At 39.1% G+C, this 17,860-nt stretch overlaps 1 protein-coding gene across 3 annotated transcripts in view; it reads left to right on the top strand.

The window, feature by feature from the left end:
• The window catches only part of LOC133870958 (pre-mRNA-processing protein 40C), a 40,784-nt gene that overhangs the window by 15,621 nt on the left and 7,303 nt on the right, over positions 1 to 17,860 (top strand). For 2 of the 3 annotated variants that reach the window (XM_062308277.1, XM_062308269.1), the window contains exons 9-15: positions 257 to 340; positions 5,386 to 5,526; positions 5,653 to 5,759; positions 9,630 to 9,753; positions 14,316 to 14,459; positions 15,300 to 15,446; positions 17,363 to 17,485. In XM_062308277.1, coding sequence (XP_062164261.1) covers positions 257 to 340; positions 5,386 to 5,526; positions 5,653 to 5,759; positions 9,630 to 9,753; positions 14,316 to 14,459; positions 15,300 to 15,446; positions 17,363 to 17,485 — 870 coding nt within the window. Of the gene's footprint in view, positions 1 to 256; positions 341 to 5,385; positions 5,527 to 5,652; positions 5,760 to 9,629; positions 9,754 to 13,613; positions 14,166 to 14,315; positions 14,460 to 15,299; positions 15,447 to 17,362; positions 17,486 to 17,860 lie in introns of those variants that run through there. The other variant, XM_062308286.1, reaches the window with a different exon arrangement.

The following is a 17,860-nucleotide window of genomic DNA, read 5'->3' as shown; positions in this document are numbered from 1 at the left end:
AAAAAAAAAAAAGAGATAAGAAAAGAAACCGAGAGTAGGATAAGATTGCATTTAATGATTTTGATTTAAAGTGATCTGATCTTTTGAATATCTAATGTTTGTGATCTTTCTTGGATGTTTAAACTTGCACCTCTAGTTTTGTGAATGGTGTTGTCAACTGCTGTAAATATGTTCCTCCTCGATCCAAATTTATACGTGCCTATTTAGAAATGCTAATGGTCTGGCATTTACTTTATTATTCTCTTTAAATTTATAGGAAATGCTTAAGGAACGAGGAGTGGCACCATTCTCGAAATGGGAGAAGGAATTGCCGAAGATAGTGTTTGATCCACGTTTCAAGGTTTGTCGGGTCTAAAGGTTATGCATACATTTTAAGCTTTATCATTAAGAAATATATGTCATATGACACAGTTTTACAACCACATTATCTCAAGGCTATTATGTAGACTTATTTACAAGTTTCATTTCTTACACAACCTAGTGATCGGAAATGGCACCTCTGCAAATATTAAGATGTGCTGACTTGATTATATTACAGTACATAGATAAACCGCAAGGAGTAAAACAATAGAGGCCATGTAAGTGAGATGTATGTTTTTTTGTATACATATATGTTTGGATGTACCCATCAATTTCGAATAACATATCTGGCTTTTACATTTATCTTTATCGTTGGAAAAATGCTCACATGGCTTGATTCATCATGGTGAAATTACAGATATGTCGATCTATTTGACTGGTTCTGATCAATCTATTTGAATGGTCTTGATCAATGTGTTGTAACATTAATTGGTATGTGAAGGGAGAGATCTAACAGACTGCACCTTATCATAAGCTTCTCCCTATACATTTGTAGACATTTATATGCAAATGGTCATTGTATCAAGGGTGTCCATGGGCCGGGTGGTCCAACGGGCCAGCCCTTCCAAACCAGCCCGAATTCTTTTGGCTTGTTTGGCTGGCCAATTTTTTTGACCTGTCCAGGTTTCAGGCTGGGCTCGGGTTTTACAATTAATGCTTGGCTTGGCTTGGCTTGATGTGGTCCAGGCCTTTTATTTTTTATTTTATTTTATTTTATTTTTATATATTATCTTTCCTTATATACAGTTAGAATAAAAATATGGCCTTTTTTAGATTTGAACTTTTGACGTTACACTTTTTACTTTAAACTTACCCTTCAACTAATTGAGCACAATTTTGACATAATGGAATTTATCTAATGAAGAGTACATCTGTGTTTGAAAATCTACATGGACCTGGTTGGCTTGGCTGGGGCCCGTCTACCTCTCCCTAGGGGTGGGAATAAGCTGCAAGTTTCCGCCCTGGGCTTGAGGCAGCACATTAGGTCTTAATACATGGTGCTGGCCTGGCTCTGCACCTTCTGAGCCTAGCCAATGGACAGCCCTAAGTTGGAGCATCTCTTTCGCTTGTAAACATAAGCTAGGAGTGGGGGTTTCTCAATGGTTTTTCAATGGCGTTTTCAATGGTACTATAGTACTAGGGATGCACCCTGCTGTGTTTTTTAATGATGACATTATTTAAAATAAATAAATAAATCTAATTAACTATAGTATAAATATAATATACAACTATTGTTAACCATGTGTAATGTGTCATATAATATACAACGTAGGGCTGTTCAATGGCGTTCTTTCAGCATTGTTGGGGGTTTCTCAAAAAAGATATTATGGCGGTTTTTTTCGGAATTTCATAATAGTCGCCAGTTTGAGAGGAGCTTGAATGCAACTTTTATTTCCTTAATTCCCAAAAATGCAGATGCGTTGGAGGTCAAGGATTTTAGGCCTATTAGTTTGGTGGGAGGGGTCTATAAAATTATTTCTAAGGTCCTTGCTAACAGGCTCAAATCAGTGTTGGGGAAAATTATCTCGAGCTCTCAGAATGCTTTTATTGGTGGAAGGTAAATCTTGGATTCAGTTCTTATAGCCAGCGAATGTTTGGATAGCCAAATGCGGTCAGGGGAGGTCGGATTATTGTGCAAACTGGATTTGGAGAAAGCTTATGATCACGTGAATTGGGATTTCCTTCTTTACATGCTTCAGAGATGTGGGTTTGGGGAGAGGTGGAGGGAATGGATTAAATGTTGCATTTCCACAGTAAAATTTTCCATCTTGGTTAATGGTACCCCTTCTGGTTTCTTTCAGAGCTCGCGGGGGATTAGGCAAGGTGATCCTCTTTCTCCTTTGTTGTTTGTGGTGGTTATGGAGGCGCTTAGCAGGATGTTGTATGAGTCTATGCGTCAAGGCTTGCTGTCAGGCTTCTCGGTGGGCATTAGGGGTAATGAACCTTTAGTAGTGAATCACTTATTGTTTGCGGATGATACCTTAATTTTTTGTGGAGCACAGGCCGAGCACGTTCGAAATTTGAGGTGTACCTTCTTATGTTTTGAAGCGGTGTCAATGTTGAGGATCAATTTAGGCAAATCCGAATTGGTCCCTATTGGCGAGGTGGAAGATGTGGAGTCTTTGGCACACATTCTGGGGTGTAGAATTGGGTCTCTGCTGATGACTTATTTGGGTATGCCGTTGTGGGCGTCTTTCAAATCTGTTTCTATTTGGAACGGGGTTATCGAGAAGGTGGATCGAAGGCTGGCTAGTTGGAAGAAACTTTATTTATCCAAGGGTGGTAGGGTGACGTTGATCTACAGTACTCTTTCCAGCATTCCTTTTTATTATTTATCTCTGTTCCCTATTCCTGTGAGTGTAGCTAAAAAACTGGAGCGGCTTCAAAGGAATTTTCTCTGGAACGGTATGGGTGATGAGACTAAATTTCATTTAGTCAATTGGCATCGTATTTGTTCTCCAATCAAGGCTGGTGGTCTGGGAGTTCGTAATGTTATTAATTTTAATCAAGCCTTATTGGGGAAGTGGATCTGGAGGTTTTCTCAGGAGCGCGATGCTTTGTGGAGATCGGTGACTGAGGTGAAGTATGGGAGTGTGAGGGGAGGTTGGTGTTCTTTACCGGTGACGGGGCCTTATGGTGTCAGTGTTTGGAAGTTTATTCGAAGGGGGTGGGACAATGTTGCCAAGTTTTTGCGTTTTGAGGTGGGTGATGGGTCCCATATTCGCTTCTGGCATGATTTATGGTGTGGGGACAGGCCTCTCAAGCTTTGTTTTCCAACTTTGTATACTATTGCGCGTTCTCCTGACGCTTGGGTGGTGGATAATTTGTCTATGGTAGGAGGTGTGGCTCATTGGAATGTTCTCTTTACGCGCAATGCTCAGGATTGGGAGTTGGAGATGGTGATGTCCTTCTTTGAACAATTATACTCTACTCGGGTTCGGCATGGGGAGGTTGATAGGGCGGTGTGGATTCTTTCCAAGAGGAGGAATTTTGAAGTGAAGACCTTCTATAAAGCTTTAGCTTGTCATGAGGCGGTTTCTTTTCCTTGGAATGGTATATGGCGTGTTAAAGCTCTGAAGCGGGTTGCGTTCTTTGTATGGACAGCAGCTTTAGGAAAGATTTTAACTCATGACAACCTTCGAAGGTGTGGCATTGTGGTGGTTGAGTGGTGTGTTATGTGTAAAAAGCATGGGGAATTCGTTGATCACCTCCTTCTCCATTGTGACGTGGCTTGGGTTGTTTGGAGTTTCTTTTATAGTTTGTTTGGGGTGGAGTGGGTTATGCCTAGTAGTGTCTTGGATTTATTAAGTACTTGGGGCACTTTGCTGGGTTGTGGTCCTGTTCACCGTATTTGGAAGCAGGTTCCTCTTTGTGTTTTGTGGGGCTTGTGGCGTGAGAGAAATTCTAGGCTTTTTGAGGATGTGGAGGTTCAGGTTGGGGCTCTTTGTAGAAATGTGCTTAATATGTTATATCTTTGGGTGTCGGTGTATAGCGTGAGTAGTATGCCGTACGCTGATTTTTTACTTTCTTGTTCGTTTCGGTCCTCTAATTAGGGACTCCTTTGTATACTTCCTGTGTACTCGGATTGCGTCCCTCTGCGCTTTTTAATGAATTTTTACTTATAAAAAAAAAAATATATTATACTAGACTTACTACTTACTCACATTATACATATACTATAGTTTCTACTTACTATATATATAATAACATATTGTTAATTTGTTACCTATAAACTATAGTTAGATACTATATTGTATAATGTGCCTTATATAGTTACATATTATATATTTATATTATAGATAAATGTATAGAGGTTGTTCATAAACTCGGGTTTAAATTCTGAGCGAATCACACATTAAAAAATTTAATAGCCTAGCTCAAGCTCAAGCTCAAGCTCGTCAGCATTCTCATAAATGAGCCAGTCTTGAAATCCTAAAGTTTGGCTTGGCTCGGCTCGATTACAGGTGCATGTGTTGTATTTGGTTATAAAATCAATATACACATATACATGTATATATTGTATGTATATGCATATACATGTGTGCAAACTAAAAAATATACAAACACTATAGCATGTTCTTTCTTTCTTTCTTTTTTTTTTTTTAAAAAAAAAAGAAAAAGAAAAAGAAAAAAACTCTTTTTTGTTTTTGCTTGTATCACTTTCTCACTTATGCTCTTGCTTTTGGCCCTTAAATTTTGTATGCTTTGATGTATCATTACAAAAAGAAAAAGCCATTGTCTGACAATTTGGTAATTGGACTATTTCTCAAGGAACATTTGGTGAATTGGACTTTGTGATGACCTTCCACATACAAATTTTCTTCCTTCCACAATTGAAGGAGGATGCCATCGTGTTAATCCTCTTACCTGTTCCTAGGTCAATGTAAATGAGTAAGGTATTTTTTTTTGATAAGTAATAAAATCTCATTAAATGAGTAAGGTATTGTGAAATCAATTGAGATTTGTCTTGATATAGGTCATTGATGAGCGATATTAGACTAATCTTAGGCCTTCAATAAGATCCTTCATCAGGTCTTATCTTAGGCCTGTGAAAAGATCCTTTGGCAGGTCTTACTCTGTTCAACATCTATTAGTATGAGAATTTGGTGCCTTGAGTGCACTGTGCTGAATAAAATGTGTTCAGCCTGGCTGCTCTCTATCTGTTTCTCCTCTCTCTCCTCTCTTACTACTGCACCTTGAGATGGTGCATTTGCAGTTTTTTGTTTGTTATACTTTCAACTTGAAGTTCACATACATCAAGCTTCTTTTCCTTCTACAATGTGACGTGTTTGTTTTAGAAGAAATTCATAATTGATATGAATATGTGCAGCAGCCCCTTTCAGGGGTAGGGGCCTGGGCTGACCTCCTGTGCAGACACTGAGCTAGTTGTGGGTTCTGCCCCTTGATCCTGCAGTGTTGTTATATCCATATTTTTGTGCGGTGTTAAGAGCTACTTCACTGTCATACTATATTAAGTAGTTCATTTTTACTGTTTCTTATTGTGAAATGTCTCTCTTGTTGCAGGCAATTCCAAGTTATTCTGCTAGGAGGTCATTGTTCGAACACTATGTTAAAACACGTGCTGAGGAGGAACGGAAGGAAAAACGAGCAGCCCAGAAGGCTGCAATAGAAGGGTTTAAGCAGTTACTGGATCAAGCATCAAAGGTCCATAGACCACCTTGAATTGAAGTGTCAACTTTTTTTTTTGGCTCATGTTCCTTAACAAATATCTTTTGGATTCAGAGATTTTGGGATTGTTGATTTCTTGCTGACCCACCTTTCCTTTTTCAGGATATTGATCACGATACTGATTATCAAACTTTCAGAAAGAAATGGGGCAGTGATCCTCGGTTTCAAGCCTTGGACCGCAAGGATCGAGAGCATTTACTGAATGAAAGGTATCACTTGAAAAGTAGAATGTGGCTCACGTTTTCTTAGTGCTGTACACACATGTATTTCTGAAATTAATCAGCATCCAAAGTCAAGGGAACCATAATCTGTATGATTCCTTTTACCTAATCTAGGTGACGTTCATCAGTGCCATCAAGGTGTTGCCTTATTTTGTTAGAACATAAAGTACCTACTTTATGGCAATGGAAGATGGTGGTTGGTGGGTGACGTGCATGTGTTGTTTGGTTGCAGGGGTCCATAAGCATTTTATTTTGGACCATTTAATTTGTAAACTTGCTGGGGTCTATTTTAATGCACTTGAAATATTTAGTTCCATAGAAGATAGAAGGCTGGTGTGCTCTCGTTTATTAGACTCCTACATGGGGACATATTTGCCATTGGGTCCAGCCTTTTTAGTGAGTCCTATGTTGGTGACAAAGATGTGACAAAGATTTTCTCCGGAGCCAGTAGGCATTGTTGGTGGGTCTGAATCTTTCGGAGTTACTTTTTCAGGGGTGACTGCCTTGGGTGAAAGGCTTCGCTTGTCTTGTCTAGTGATGTCAGAGTGCGGGGCTCCCATCTACTCGTCGAATTCCAAGCAGGTGCAAAGATATTACTGGAAAGCGAAGAAAGACGGTGTAGCACAGGTGGGCGCTTCTCTGATTGCTGAGGCTGTGGCGGCGATCAATGTTCTGATAACGCAGTCTATGGGTGTTCCTTCTCAACCCCCTTTCGGGGTCGTGGACCAGTCCTTGACAGTGCTAGGTGGGGGAGGGGTTTCGGTTGCCCAGCCCTCGTCTGGTGGTGTTGGGCTTGCTTTTTCGTATCCGTTTGGCGTGGGGGTTCCCTCCCTCTTTTCAGTGGGTTTTGTTTCCACTGAGGCCGTTCTCCTCAGTGTGTGGGTGTTCTCCCTAGTTTTTATCTAGTATGTCTTGGAGGGACCAGCAGTCTTCTTGGGTCTCTGAGGTGGGTGAATCTTCAAAGGGGGATGATCCTGAGGGAGGGGTTGTTGTATACCCTAGGGTAGTGCAAGATGCTAGGTCGTGTTTTCACATGATGGGGGTTTCTTTCAAGGGGACTGAGAGGGCTTTCAGGGTTTCTTGGCTTTAGTTGATGAGGGGTAGTGCTCTGTCTCTGCTCCTAAGCAAAAAGGGAAGAGAAAGGTCAAGAATCTAGAATGCTCAATCAATTTCGATGCTAGGGGTGTTGGTTCTAGCCCGGTTAGAGGCAAGAGGGCCCTTCTTGTTGTGTAAAGTAGCCTAGGTTCTTTGAGGGCTCTGGGTTTTTGTGGTTGGGTTGGGGGTTTCTTCTGTCTTTTGGGTTTTTTCAGGTGTTCTTTCTTTGTTTTTTGTTTTTCTTTTGTTTTGGTGTCTTTCTTGTATGCTTAGGGGCGCCTTTACGCTTTTTAATGCTATTTCTTTTCTTACCTATATAAAAAAAATGTTGGTGGCAAACATGATAGAACTATGTTAGGTGAGGACATGCATGATTAGACATGTTTCCTTGTTTAGGTGAACCATTGTTTATTCAGATGTAGAATGGGTGCGCAAAAAATTATAACATGCCAGAAGAAATTCTCTCTTTTTGTTGTACATTTTTCTTCGTACCTTTTCTTAGTGGTTGCTGATATGCTAAGTGCATACTTTGTTTCAACTGCTTTGGTTTGATTACTTTTCTTGCTTTATGTCATATTTTTTTTTTCTTTAAATAAATAATGTGCCCACATGTGGAAGGACCAATGCCATAATTGTAACGACCAGGAAAAAACGCTAACTATATATGCGCTATCACCCCAAAAGATCTAGTCAATTTGAAGGTTTCGTAGAATTCCTTATAAAAGTCCAGTTTCACATAGTAACTAGGCAATGTGAGACTTAACACTCATGATTATTTCTTATAAATCACTCACTCTATTTGAGCTATTCATCTCTTCCCAATATGGGATCGAGGTGTTACAATAATTGTGCACAAGTTAATCTGAGCATCTTTAAGAATAGGAAAATGGAAAACTTCCTCCCCGCCCCCCAAGAAAAAAAAGAGGGAAATTTATCGTTTGGGATAGTTTTTTTAAGCTTTAAAAGGTTTAATTTCTGTTTAAAAATGCCTCTTATATAATTTCTTCATCATTCATATGGGTGTTGTAGCCTAGGAACGTGACTATCTCCTGCCTATGCAAGACCTAGCTTAAGTAAAGTTATACCAAACGGATGAGGTAAAAATCTGGATGTGTGCGTGTGCGCTTTTTTTTTTTTTGAGTATTATTAAAAAAAATTCGGTAAAAGAAGAAACCTAATTATACAAGTATCATAGAAAAGAGCCCCCTTTTTTTTCTTTTTTTTTTTTTTTTTTTTGATAAGTAGAAAAGCGCCCCCTTAAGAATTACAATCAAATAATATCTGGAAAAAAAGAAGAGATTGCCAAACACTGATACAAAGTTGGTAGAAATAAGAATTTCAGCTCAAGATTAGAAAGCTTAATGCCGTTTAAGGTTTGGTATATCTCTGTCCTCACTGTCCATGTAAGGCAAAGAGGGTCTACATTCCAGATTGAACTGTTTCTATTCTGTCCAAACATTCCTGCCAACAAATATACACATCAACCTCCTTCGAAGACATCACTAATTTAACCCCAAATATTGTAAAAGAGAAAAGAGTTAAGGTCGTTAGTAACTGTAAAATGAACTAGCAAGCGACCAATAAACTCAACACTACATTTACGTAGCATTAAATCCACCAAATGATGTTCCATTCAATCATAAAACCTTTGTCTTGCATGCAATCTATTGATCACAAGCTATCAAAGTTGGCCTTTTTTTGTTTTATTTTTTATATTTTTTTGTGTAATTATATCCTTAAACCGTTTCTTCCTTGTCAATTCTCCCCGACGATCATTTTTGCTTGGATTTCTTCATTAACTTGATAGTAAAACCTTTGTTTTATGTTGGATATTTCTGATCATCATATTGGCTGAACATATGTATTCTTGAAAATAGATTACCGTGGTCTTTTGTGTGAAAAAATGTCTAAACTTGTTGAACATAGTCAATTAGTGAAAAAGCATTAGGTAATGTTGGTCCTATCAGGTTTGATTGATTTAGCAAGGACACTATTATGGAGTTTCAGTCACCCTAGACCATTTTGGGCATGGGGCACAAACCTTTTTGCCAGTCTTTGGACTTTTGTTCAGCACTATGGCCGTGTCCCTAATTTGAAAATAAATGTATTATATAAAACTCTTGACCAACATGCATTGGTCAGGTGTAACCATGGTAGGGGCCTTCTATGGTGACATGAATGACTTGGTTAGCAGATTATCCTTATTAACTGCTAAGCAAAACTAAGAAATTTAGTAAGCAACTTTCTTCATCAATAAGTACTAACTTGCTACTGAAAGGTGAGACGCTTTCCGTAACTTGATTCATAACTTTAAGTAAGTTTGCCTAAATGTTAAGTAAGAAAAATCAAGTAGCATGTCATTCAGTGGGATAAATGATGTTGGGAGCCGTCTATTCAAAATAGCAGTAGAAATTCTGGTAGATGTGAAGTACTAGACCGTGAGCATGTCATTCAGGTTGTGTCCCATGTCAGTGTCTGTTCAGCATACACTGCAATAGACTCAGCTATCCTTTTATATTTGTGTATAATTTCTTTTATTCGGTGCCTTATTCAAATTCATATTGAAATGTTTCCTAGACAGAAAGTTCTTATAATCCTTGAAAGCAACATGAATCAGCACGTAATAGGCTAGTGACCAGATTCTCGGGTCCACTTTGGGTGTGTCCTATAGTCCTCTAATCTCTTTGGATTAGTGTGGTAATTGCCTTTTCTTTTATAAGACTTCACTATATTGGTTAGCTAAGCTTTCTGCTTCACTTGCAGGGTCCTTCCTTTAAAGAGGGCTGCTGAAGAGAAGGCTCAAGCACTACGTGCAGCTGCTACCACCAGTTTCAAGTCCTTGCTTAGAGATAAAGGAGATATAACCATTAATTCCCGATGGTCCAAGGTAGGTGCAATTGTACTTCAGATTGTGGTCTGTGTTTATTTGCCAGAGATAAAACTTTCTTTTTTCTCAACATAATGCATTTTTAGTGTCTTTAGGTGTATACTTACAAGTTCAAGACTATAGTATTATTTAAATCTGGTGTCATTCCTATTCTTTCCCAGTTAAAGTTTAGAGTTCATGTGGTAGGGTCCATTTATTGGAAAGAGAGGGGGCGGGGGGGGGTTAACCTTTTTAATGGAATCCATTCTTGACATGTTTTTTGGAGGTAATATTTCGGGTGAAGGAATTAGTTGATAAATTAGTGGTTCTTTTAATGCTTTCGATCATCGTAAGAAGTTTTTTATCAGCTAAATGACCCATAAATGAGCATACTTTAAGTTAGTAGAAATGCTCACTTAGCATATAGAATACAATGATGAGTTGGTGCATGCATGTAGGGATGATTTTTTGTCCTAAAATACTTAGAAGAAATGTGCAATGATTGTATTATGGTTTATAAATACAGAGAATGGATGAGCAGCTTTTTGTATTTTTCTTATGTCCTCAAATTAGGGTTGTAGTCAAGCAGGGCTCTGCTAAGTATTGCATGTTTGGAATAGGCTTGGCTGCATCATATATGGGTTTGAACTCAGATTGAACTCGAGTCTACTTTGGAAGCCTTGTTCAAACTCGGCTCATGAGGACCCTTGCCCAACTCAAACTCGGCAAGATTCCTGAGTTGAGCCCCTATTGAGTACTCGAGCTCGATGGTTTTATTTATTTATTATTATTTTTCTAAAATATCCCGATTGACAAAAAAATACCAAAGCTGCGTGTCCCACTCACCCTCTGCCGCTTCCTCTCCGACCTCGACAACACCTTCATCAGCGTTTGGAACTACAACGACTAGGACATGCTCCTCAGATCCAAGCACAGCCTCTTGCCCGAGTCTCGTTGATATCCTCGACGTGGTGTAGTAGGAATCTTTCGACGGAGAAGCTGGCAGATTTTATTTTGGGTTTCAAGGATGTGAAGAAGCCGACGTGGATTGGGAGGAGTGAGTGGCATGCTTATTGGCTTGGCGAATAGCAGGTTCAGTATGCTTGCGCCGACGCGTTTCTTTCATTCGTAATTGGAAAGGCTAGGGTTATCTGATGAAAAAGAAGAGACAAAATGAATAACATTTGGACTTTGGAGTAGTGTGTCAGTGGTCTTGGGTTAATAAGGTGCTCATTTTGAGGCAATACGTGGAAGCAATCAAGCGTAGGAAGCAATCAGTGGTCTTTGGACTTAATCAGAAAGGCTAGGGTTTTCTGATGAAGAAGAAGAAACCAAATGAATAACATTTGGACTTTGGAGCAGTGCGTCAGTGGTCTTGGGTTAAGAAGGTTCTCAGTTTGAGGCAATATGTGGAAGCAATCAAGCGTAGGAAGGAGATAGTTGGATTTAAATGACATTCATATTATTTAGAGTTTTGAGTGGAGCGTGGATTGTATCAGGAAGCATTTTTGGGAATTGCGAAAGTGAATTAAATAGCTAAGTAGATGAATTAGATGGATCCTTTTTTAAACGAACGGCTAAGATGAAATTACCCAGCTAACTTTTAGGAGCGTGAGTTGTATCAGTGCTAGTGTTTAATTCCTTTAGTTGTAATTCAATTGGGTTAGCTGTATGTCTCGAAAAGAAGGATCTTGGAAGATGGAAATGGGGAATTGTGAAAGTGAAGAATAGGTGAAAGTTGGGTGGGAGCCTTAATGGCAGTATGAGGTGGCACATTTTGATGAAGGTAGTGTGGATTGTGTTGTGATGATTGTGGCAGTCTTGGGTTTAGTAAGATGATGAGATGGCAGTCTGATCGTTTGATCGGAACGATCAGACGGTCTGATTCAGACTGTTTTACTTAATTATAGAGCGTTCAATTGAGAAAGAGTTTTAAGACCGTTCGATTTTGACAATCACCCTTACATAAATGCCACGTGTCCCACATTTTATCAGTTTCTTGAAGTCCATTTGATCAGTTAATTTTGATTGACTTGAAACTCATTAAAGATTGTTCAATCGAGTTGAACATACGATTACAAACAATTGGTCCAATCTAATGGTCCAAAAAAATTATGGGGTAAATCTAAAATAAATCTAAACCTAATGGTTTCAGGATCAGCTTTTGGCATAACCAGTGGTGTGGGGAAGTGGTTCTAAAGGTAGCTTTTCAGAAAAAGGACTCAGTCATACCCCTCACTTCCAATCAATTTCTTTCAAAAAAATTATCTTCTGGATGAAAAATTAGCTTGATATCTTTTTATCAATAGTTTTATAAGACGAACTAAAGATCTATAGAAGAATGTTCTTTACCATCATAGCATCCTTGTTCCAGCTTGAGAAAATAGTAGTTTATGAAGTTCGTTCAACACTATTGTTCTAAGAGTTAGAAGATTAAAAGGAGAGATGGAGAGATGGTGCTTTGTGGAGGCTAAAACTTTTATTTTTTTGGTGGTAGAAGGAGCCTCGGTGGTAAGAGTGGAAGAAAGGAGGAGGAGCTTTTCAAGGTTGGTTTTTTTGGGAGCTTGTAGCTTAGTATGGTTGGTTTCGACGATGGAGAACTTACTGCGTTTTTCAGGGGACAAGGAGTTTGTCAAGTCTTTTAGGGAGGGGTCGAAGGTTCTCATTGTTAGGAGAGGCAGTAATCCAGCCAGTAGGTACTTTGAGTTGGCTGTCTATGCGGTGGGTGGCAGGAGAGGGATCATTTTGATTCTTGAGGGCCGTGGAGGGCGGGGCTGGAGCCATTTCGCTGCTGAGTTGGGTAAGGTTATTGCTTTTTTTGAAGCCTCGGCTGGGTCTGGGATTGTTCCTCCGCCGTTGGTGTTGAAGGGGTCTGGGAACTTGGTTGAGCCAGAGCTGGTCCAGAGTCATTTTCTTGCTGGAGGAACTGGGTTTGTTGGCAAAAAAGTTTCTTTTGCAGAGGTTCTATGTTCATCGGTCAGCACCTTTGAGACGGAAAAGACGATGGGTAAGGACTGCTTCTCTCAGGTGGAGAAGTCAACGGGTAAGGACCGCTATGTTGGCGAGCACGTGAAGGGCCTATCTTAGTCTGACGTTCAACGTGATTCTGTTGCTTGAGGCAAGCTTGCTTGCCAGATTGGTGATAACCCCATGGGGGAGGACAAGCTAAGAGGGAAGAGGTCTTTGCATGCCCTCCTTTGGGAATGGAAGGGCAGGCTCGTGAAATTAAAGGCTGAGGTGGACAGAGCTTTGACTAGTGTTCTTGAAGGGCTTGAATCGTGTGGGCCTGGCTTTAAGCCCAAAGCCGTTGGGCGTAAGAAGAAGTGGAAAAAGCATTGGACTCAGAAGAAATCCCCTAAGGAAGTTTGGCGGTTAGTTTTGTTGTGTTTAATGTGGTGTATATGGCGGGAGCGGAATGCGCTGCATTTTGAAGATGCAGAGACATCGATGGTGGAGCTAAAGAAGCGTTTGCTGAACACGTTATATAGTTGGATAGTATCTCATCATAGCTTGAATGTTTTTACTTATGCTGACCTTTTAAATTTATTTTTTGTTCGTTCCTATTATGGGCACTCTTGTATACTTCGTGTGTATTAAGGTTGCGCCCCTTTGCTCTTTATTAATGAATTGAAAATCCCTAAGCCCAATCGCAACTCCACACATCCTAAAGCCCAGAGAGTTCCTTAGGTATGAGCCGGTTGTGCTACCGGTGGTGGGTTCGGTCCTGGCGACAGGGACTAGTGGGTCTTCTCTGGCACGGCTAGTGGAAGCCGGCGGCTTGGTTCTTGTCTCGCCAGCTCCTTTTTCTGGTGTCTCTGTTCTGATGAGGTCGTCTAATGATATAAGTGCCGACTCTCTTCCTCTACTGGTGTTGATTTCAGGGTCAGATCCTGCCTTGGTGTCAACGGTGGAAGGCTTGGCTCCAACGACAGGGTCTGGTGGTGTTGGGCTTGCTGGGTCGTCTCCGGAAAAGCCAGAGGTGGGCCTGTTTTCAGTTGCCCTGTCTCCTTTTTCTGTTGTACCTGTTCCGGTGAGCTCTTTTCCTCAGCCAGATCTTGCATATAAGGCTTCTGGGTCAGATTCTATGGTTGAATGAGAGGTGTAACGGCCAAAACCCGTGCTAGTCATTAATCCAGAAAACAAGCTTAAGGTATAGGCCTTGAAAAGTGGGGAATAGGAGATACCCATAATGTGCAGTGTGTCATCAAAGTATATATAAATATATCTGAAATGGGTCTTCTTTTGTTGGTCATTTACCTTCGATGTGATGATTTCGGTCAATGAGCGTATATACTTGCATGCTGAGGGAATGCTGCCCAATTAAACTCTTTAAATGCCAATTTGATGAGGAAATAGGTGACACTTGATAAATCAAATTACATTGCTGTTGTAGATCTTGAAGATATTTTTGAATGACCTATAGAACACTTGCTGTTATATAACAGAGTGACTAAAAGAACTTTTCTAAATTGGCTGTACACCTGCAGTAACCAGTATGAGATGCTTTTGTCTGTTAGATTTTTGGTATTTAAAAAGCAGTAATTTTTCCTTGTAGAATCAATTTTTTATTCTGGTTACTGTAGGTGAAAGATAGTCTAAGGAATGATCCAAGATACAAATCTGTTAAGCATGAGGACAGGGAGGTTTTATTTAATGAGTATATATCTGAACTAAAGGCTGGGGAAGAGGAATTAGAACGAGAAGCAAAAGCCAAAAGGGAGGAGCAGGTATAAACTTGTGTTCTACTTACTGTTAGAAAGTCCTCTCTCTCTCTCTCTCTCTTTCTCTCTCTCTCTCTCAACGTGGTTCATGCTTTTTTTTTTTTTCCTGTGTAATGTGGTTAATGCTTGAACATGAATTGGTATTGAAAGTTGGTGTATTGTATCAAACTACTTGTTGCACTGGAAGATAGATGCTGGAACATGGATGTTATTTTTCTTTTTTCTTTTTTGTTCTGAATATGTAACAAATCCAGATACATATATGCTAAAATTTATCTGGGCAAACTTTGAATGAGTATAAATATGAATTCCTTAATCGCTATTGATTATGTCATACATGTCATAGCAATGTCGTTTGATTCTCTGTATACATTGCCAATATATATGGACAGACGTGAGAATTAATATTGGAAAAGCGATTCTTTAACATGTGCTGCTGATTTTACAGGTTGAGAACAATAATAGGTACAATGGAGTGGTCCTCTTGTTCCTCATGGTCATGGTTGTATAAGTTGTAATTCATGAGGTTTGAATTTATTACTTCTAAAAGGATACTGTGAGGTGTGGAGTTAAAGATGAAAAAGATGGGAAATTTGACAATGACCGAAAATGAAAGATGGATCTGTCTGATGAGGGAAAGACCTCACACTTATGTGTATTCTGTATGCACTCATAGGCGTATGCACCAATATATATGTATCTCTGATTGATTACTTCAGGGGAGCACATTTGTTTGTCTTTAACATGTCAAAATAATTGAAAATGGACCAAGATGATGTTCATACATTGTGTCTTGACTTTCATGGAAAATGTTAAAGTTGTTGACCTCTTTATACTGATTTTCAGGAAAAACTGAAGGAAAGGGAGCGAGAATTCCGGAAAAGAAAGGAAAGAGAAGAACAGGAAATGGAGAGGGTGCGAATGAAAGTTCGCAGGAAGGAGACAGTTGCATCTTTCCAGGCTTTGCTTGTGGAAACAATTAAAGACCCACTGGTAAAATATTTATCATTGATGATTTAATCCTGGATGCTACTGGATTAGGAATGGTTGATGGTTATGTTGTATGTTGAATCGTCAGTAGTAGACTATTGTTTGTAACTTTTGTATTTTAAGGTCTGCTGCAATATTAAAAATTTACTTATAAAAATGAAAAGAAAAAGAACTTATTAAAAATTCTGCTTGGGCCAGTGACTATATGGTGATATGAATCTGCACGATTAATTGTTGAGCAGTCTATATATTTTTTGCATGTGAATACAATTTTTAAATAAGGGATTGAGTATGCTGTAAAAGATGTCATGTTCATTTTGTAAATTCTGCTATCTACAAATTGCAGTAAGTTAAACTAGACTCGTTATGTTTGCTTCCTTTTTTATCCTTTTTTCCATCTGCAAAAAAATACCCTCCCAGCCCTAGGGATGCAGACTTAAATATAAAAAAGCTTAGTAAATGAGTTACTTTTATGTCATGTTTGTTCATGGCCATTCTTGTTAAGAAATTGGAGAGAACGGATTCTCTGCATTAGTGGTTTCCCCATGACAAAAATTCTTCCCTTTGGATGTGATACAGGACATGCTCATTAAGGTAACATTCATGAAATAGAAATCTTTCTAGGATTTAATTTAGACCAAAAGTAAACATCAAATGATTATCTGCAATATAGTGTTTGCCCTCATCATCTTGAATGTATTAGTTCCTTAGTAATCCTAGAAGCAACTTGTCTACTAACCATTTTACAATTAAGCCAATCTCCCTAGGTTGCATTTTCCATGGCCAGCCATAGGGAGCAGGTCTCTATCTTGACCATAGTGGCTCCATTTTGCATGCAAGCAGTTGGATATATTGGAACTTGGCTGACATATTGAAAAATTCTGAAAATTAGCTGTAAAAAGAGAAGAGGGCTGATTAGCATTGGCACATCAGCCCAGTGGGATGTGGGTGGGATGAGGTTGCAGTATATAGTATTACTCAAAAGAGAAAGAGGAAGATCTTAATGGCAGAAGTGGCGAGCTGGGATTCAGGTTTAGTTTTCTTTGGAGATGCATTTGGGAGTCAGATATACTGAAAAGTGGCTGATTGGTCAGATAGGGAAATATCATAACAGTGGATAACCTCAAAAGGTGATGAAAATTATAGTTGGTTACTGCAGTATGTGTAAGGTTGGAGGTGATAATGTGGTTCATTTTTCATTTCGTTACCCAATTGCTGGGAAAATTGTGTCACACTCATTCCTCTTATTTGATATTGGGTGGGTTAGCCTCAAAAGGTTGTGGAACTGTGTTTGTTATAAAGCTATTTTGGTTCTGTTTGCTATTCTTTGGTATTTTTTCCTTGAGCTAGGGTTGCATCCTTTTTGTGTTCTTTTCATTAGAAATAAAACACACACACACACACATATATATATAAAGAGAAGACAGCAGGAGAAGAGCCCCTTAGCTACAAATGCTGATATCATCATGTTATCCCCTGCTTTGAAAACATACTTTCCAGCTGTACAAGAACTCTAATACTAGCTTTCAGTTCATTTGTGGAGTTTACAAACAATAAAGAAAAGGAGTGAGGATTCAACTCCTGTGGGACCTTTGGTATCTCTATCTCCACTTATTAAAAAGGAGGACGGAAGAAAGAAATAGACAAGGGAAAGGGACAAGTCTCGCTTATCATGTTGCTGGTTCCATTGATAAAATATTTGAAGCCTTGAAAAATTCTTTTTGGGTCTGTTGCCTAGGGGAATCATGAAGCTTTTTGTTTTGTTTTGTTTTTTAATTTTGGATTTCCAATCATTCCCAATATTTTGTAAAAAGAAGCAACTCTTCAACAAGCTATACTCTCTCTCTCCCTCCCTCCCTCTCTGGTCTGAGCATCCGGGTACAATAAATTTGTTCACTTTTGCTTCTACTCGTGATTAGGCATCTTGGACGGAATCTAAGCCTAGATTGGAGAAGGATCCCCAAGGACGTGCAACCAACCCTGACTTGGATCCATCTGACACTGAAAAGCTCTTCCGGGAACACATAAAGATGCTGAATGAGGTAATTCTATAACTCCCACATTTTTCTTTTGGGGGCTGATTAGTTGTAATATATTTGCAAGGTTCTCGTGCAGAGTTCCAAGAATTGTTGATTATTATGAAGCATAATTATGCACTCCAGTCTCCAGCTATATGAAACTATAACTAAAATCTTCAAAATCCTGGCTTTTTCTGAAAGGAGCGGGGATGTAGTAGGTTTGAGGTTCAAATCTTTACAATTAAGAAGGAAAAAAAAAATCTTTCAGAATCATGTGAAAGCAAAATAACTTGATCACTTCCATCAGCATGTCTGATGTGTAAGCTACAGCTTCTATAGTGTTTTTCTTTTTTCTTTTTGTTTATCAATACTTTTTTATTTGTAATAATTGCTGCACAG

Source organism: Alnus glutinosa, chromosome 1, assembly GCF_958979055.1.
Source record: "Alnus glutinosa chromosome 1, dhAlnGlut1.1, whole genome shotgun sequence".
Taxonomy (NCBI): Eukaryota; Viridiplantae; Streptophyta; class Magnoliopsida; order Fagales; family Betulaceae; genus Alnus; species Alnus glutinosa.
Note: the sequence above shows the minus strand (reverse complement) of the source record. Positions and strands in the feature narration are given on the sequence as shown.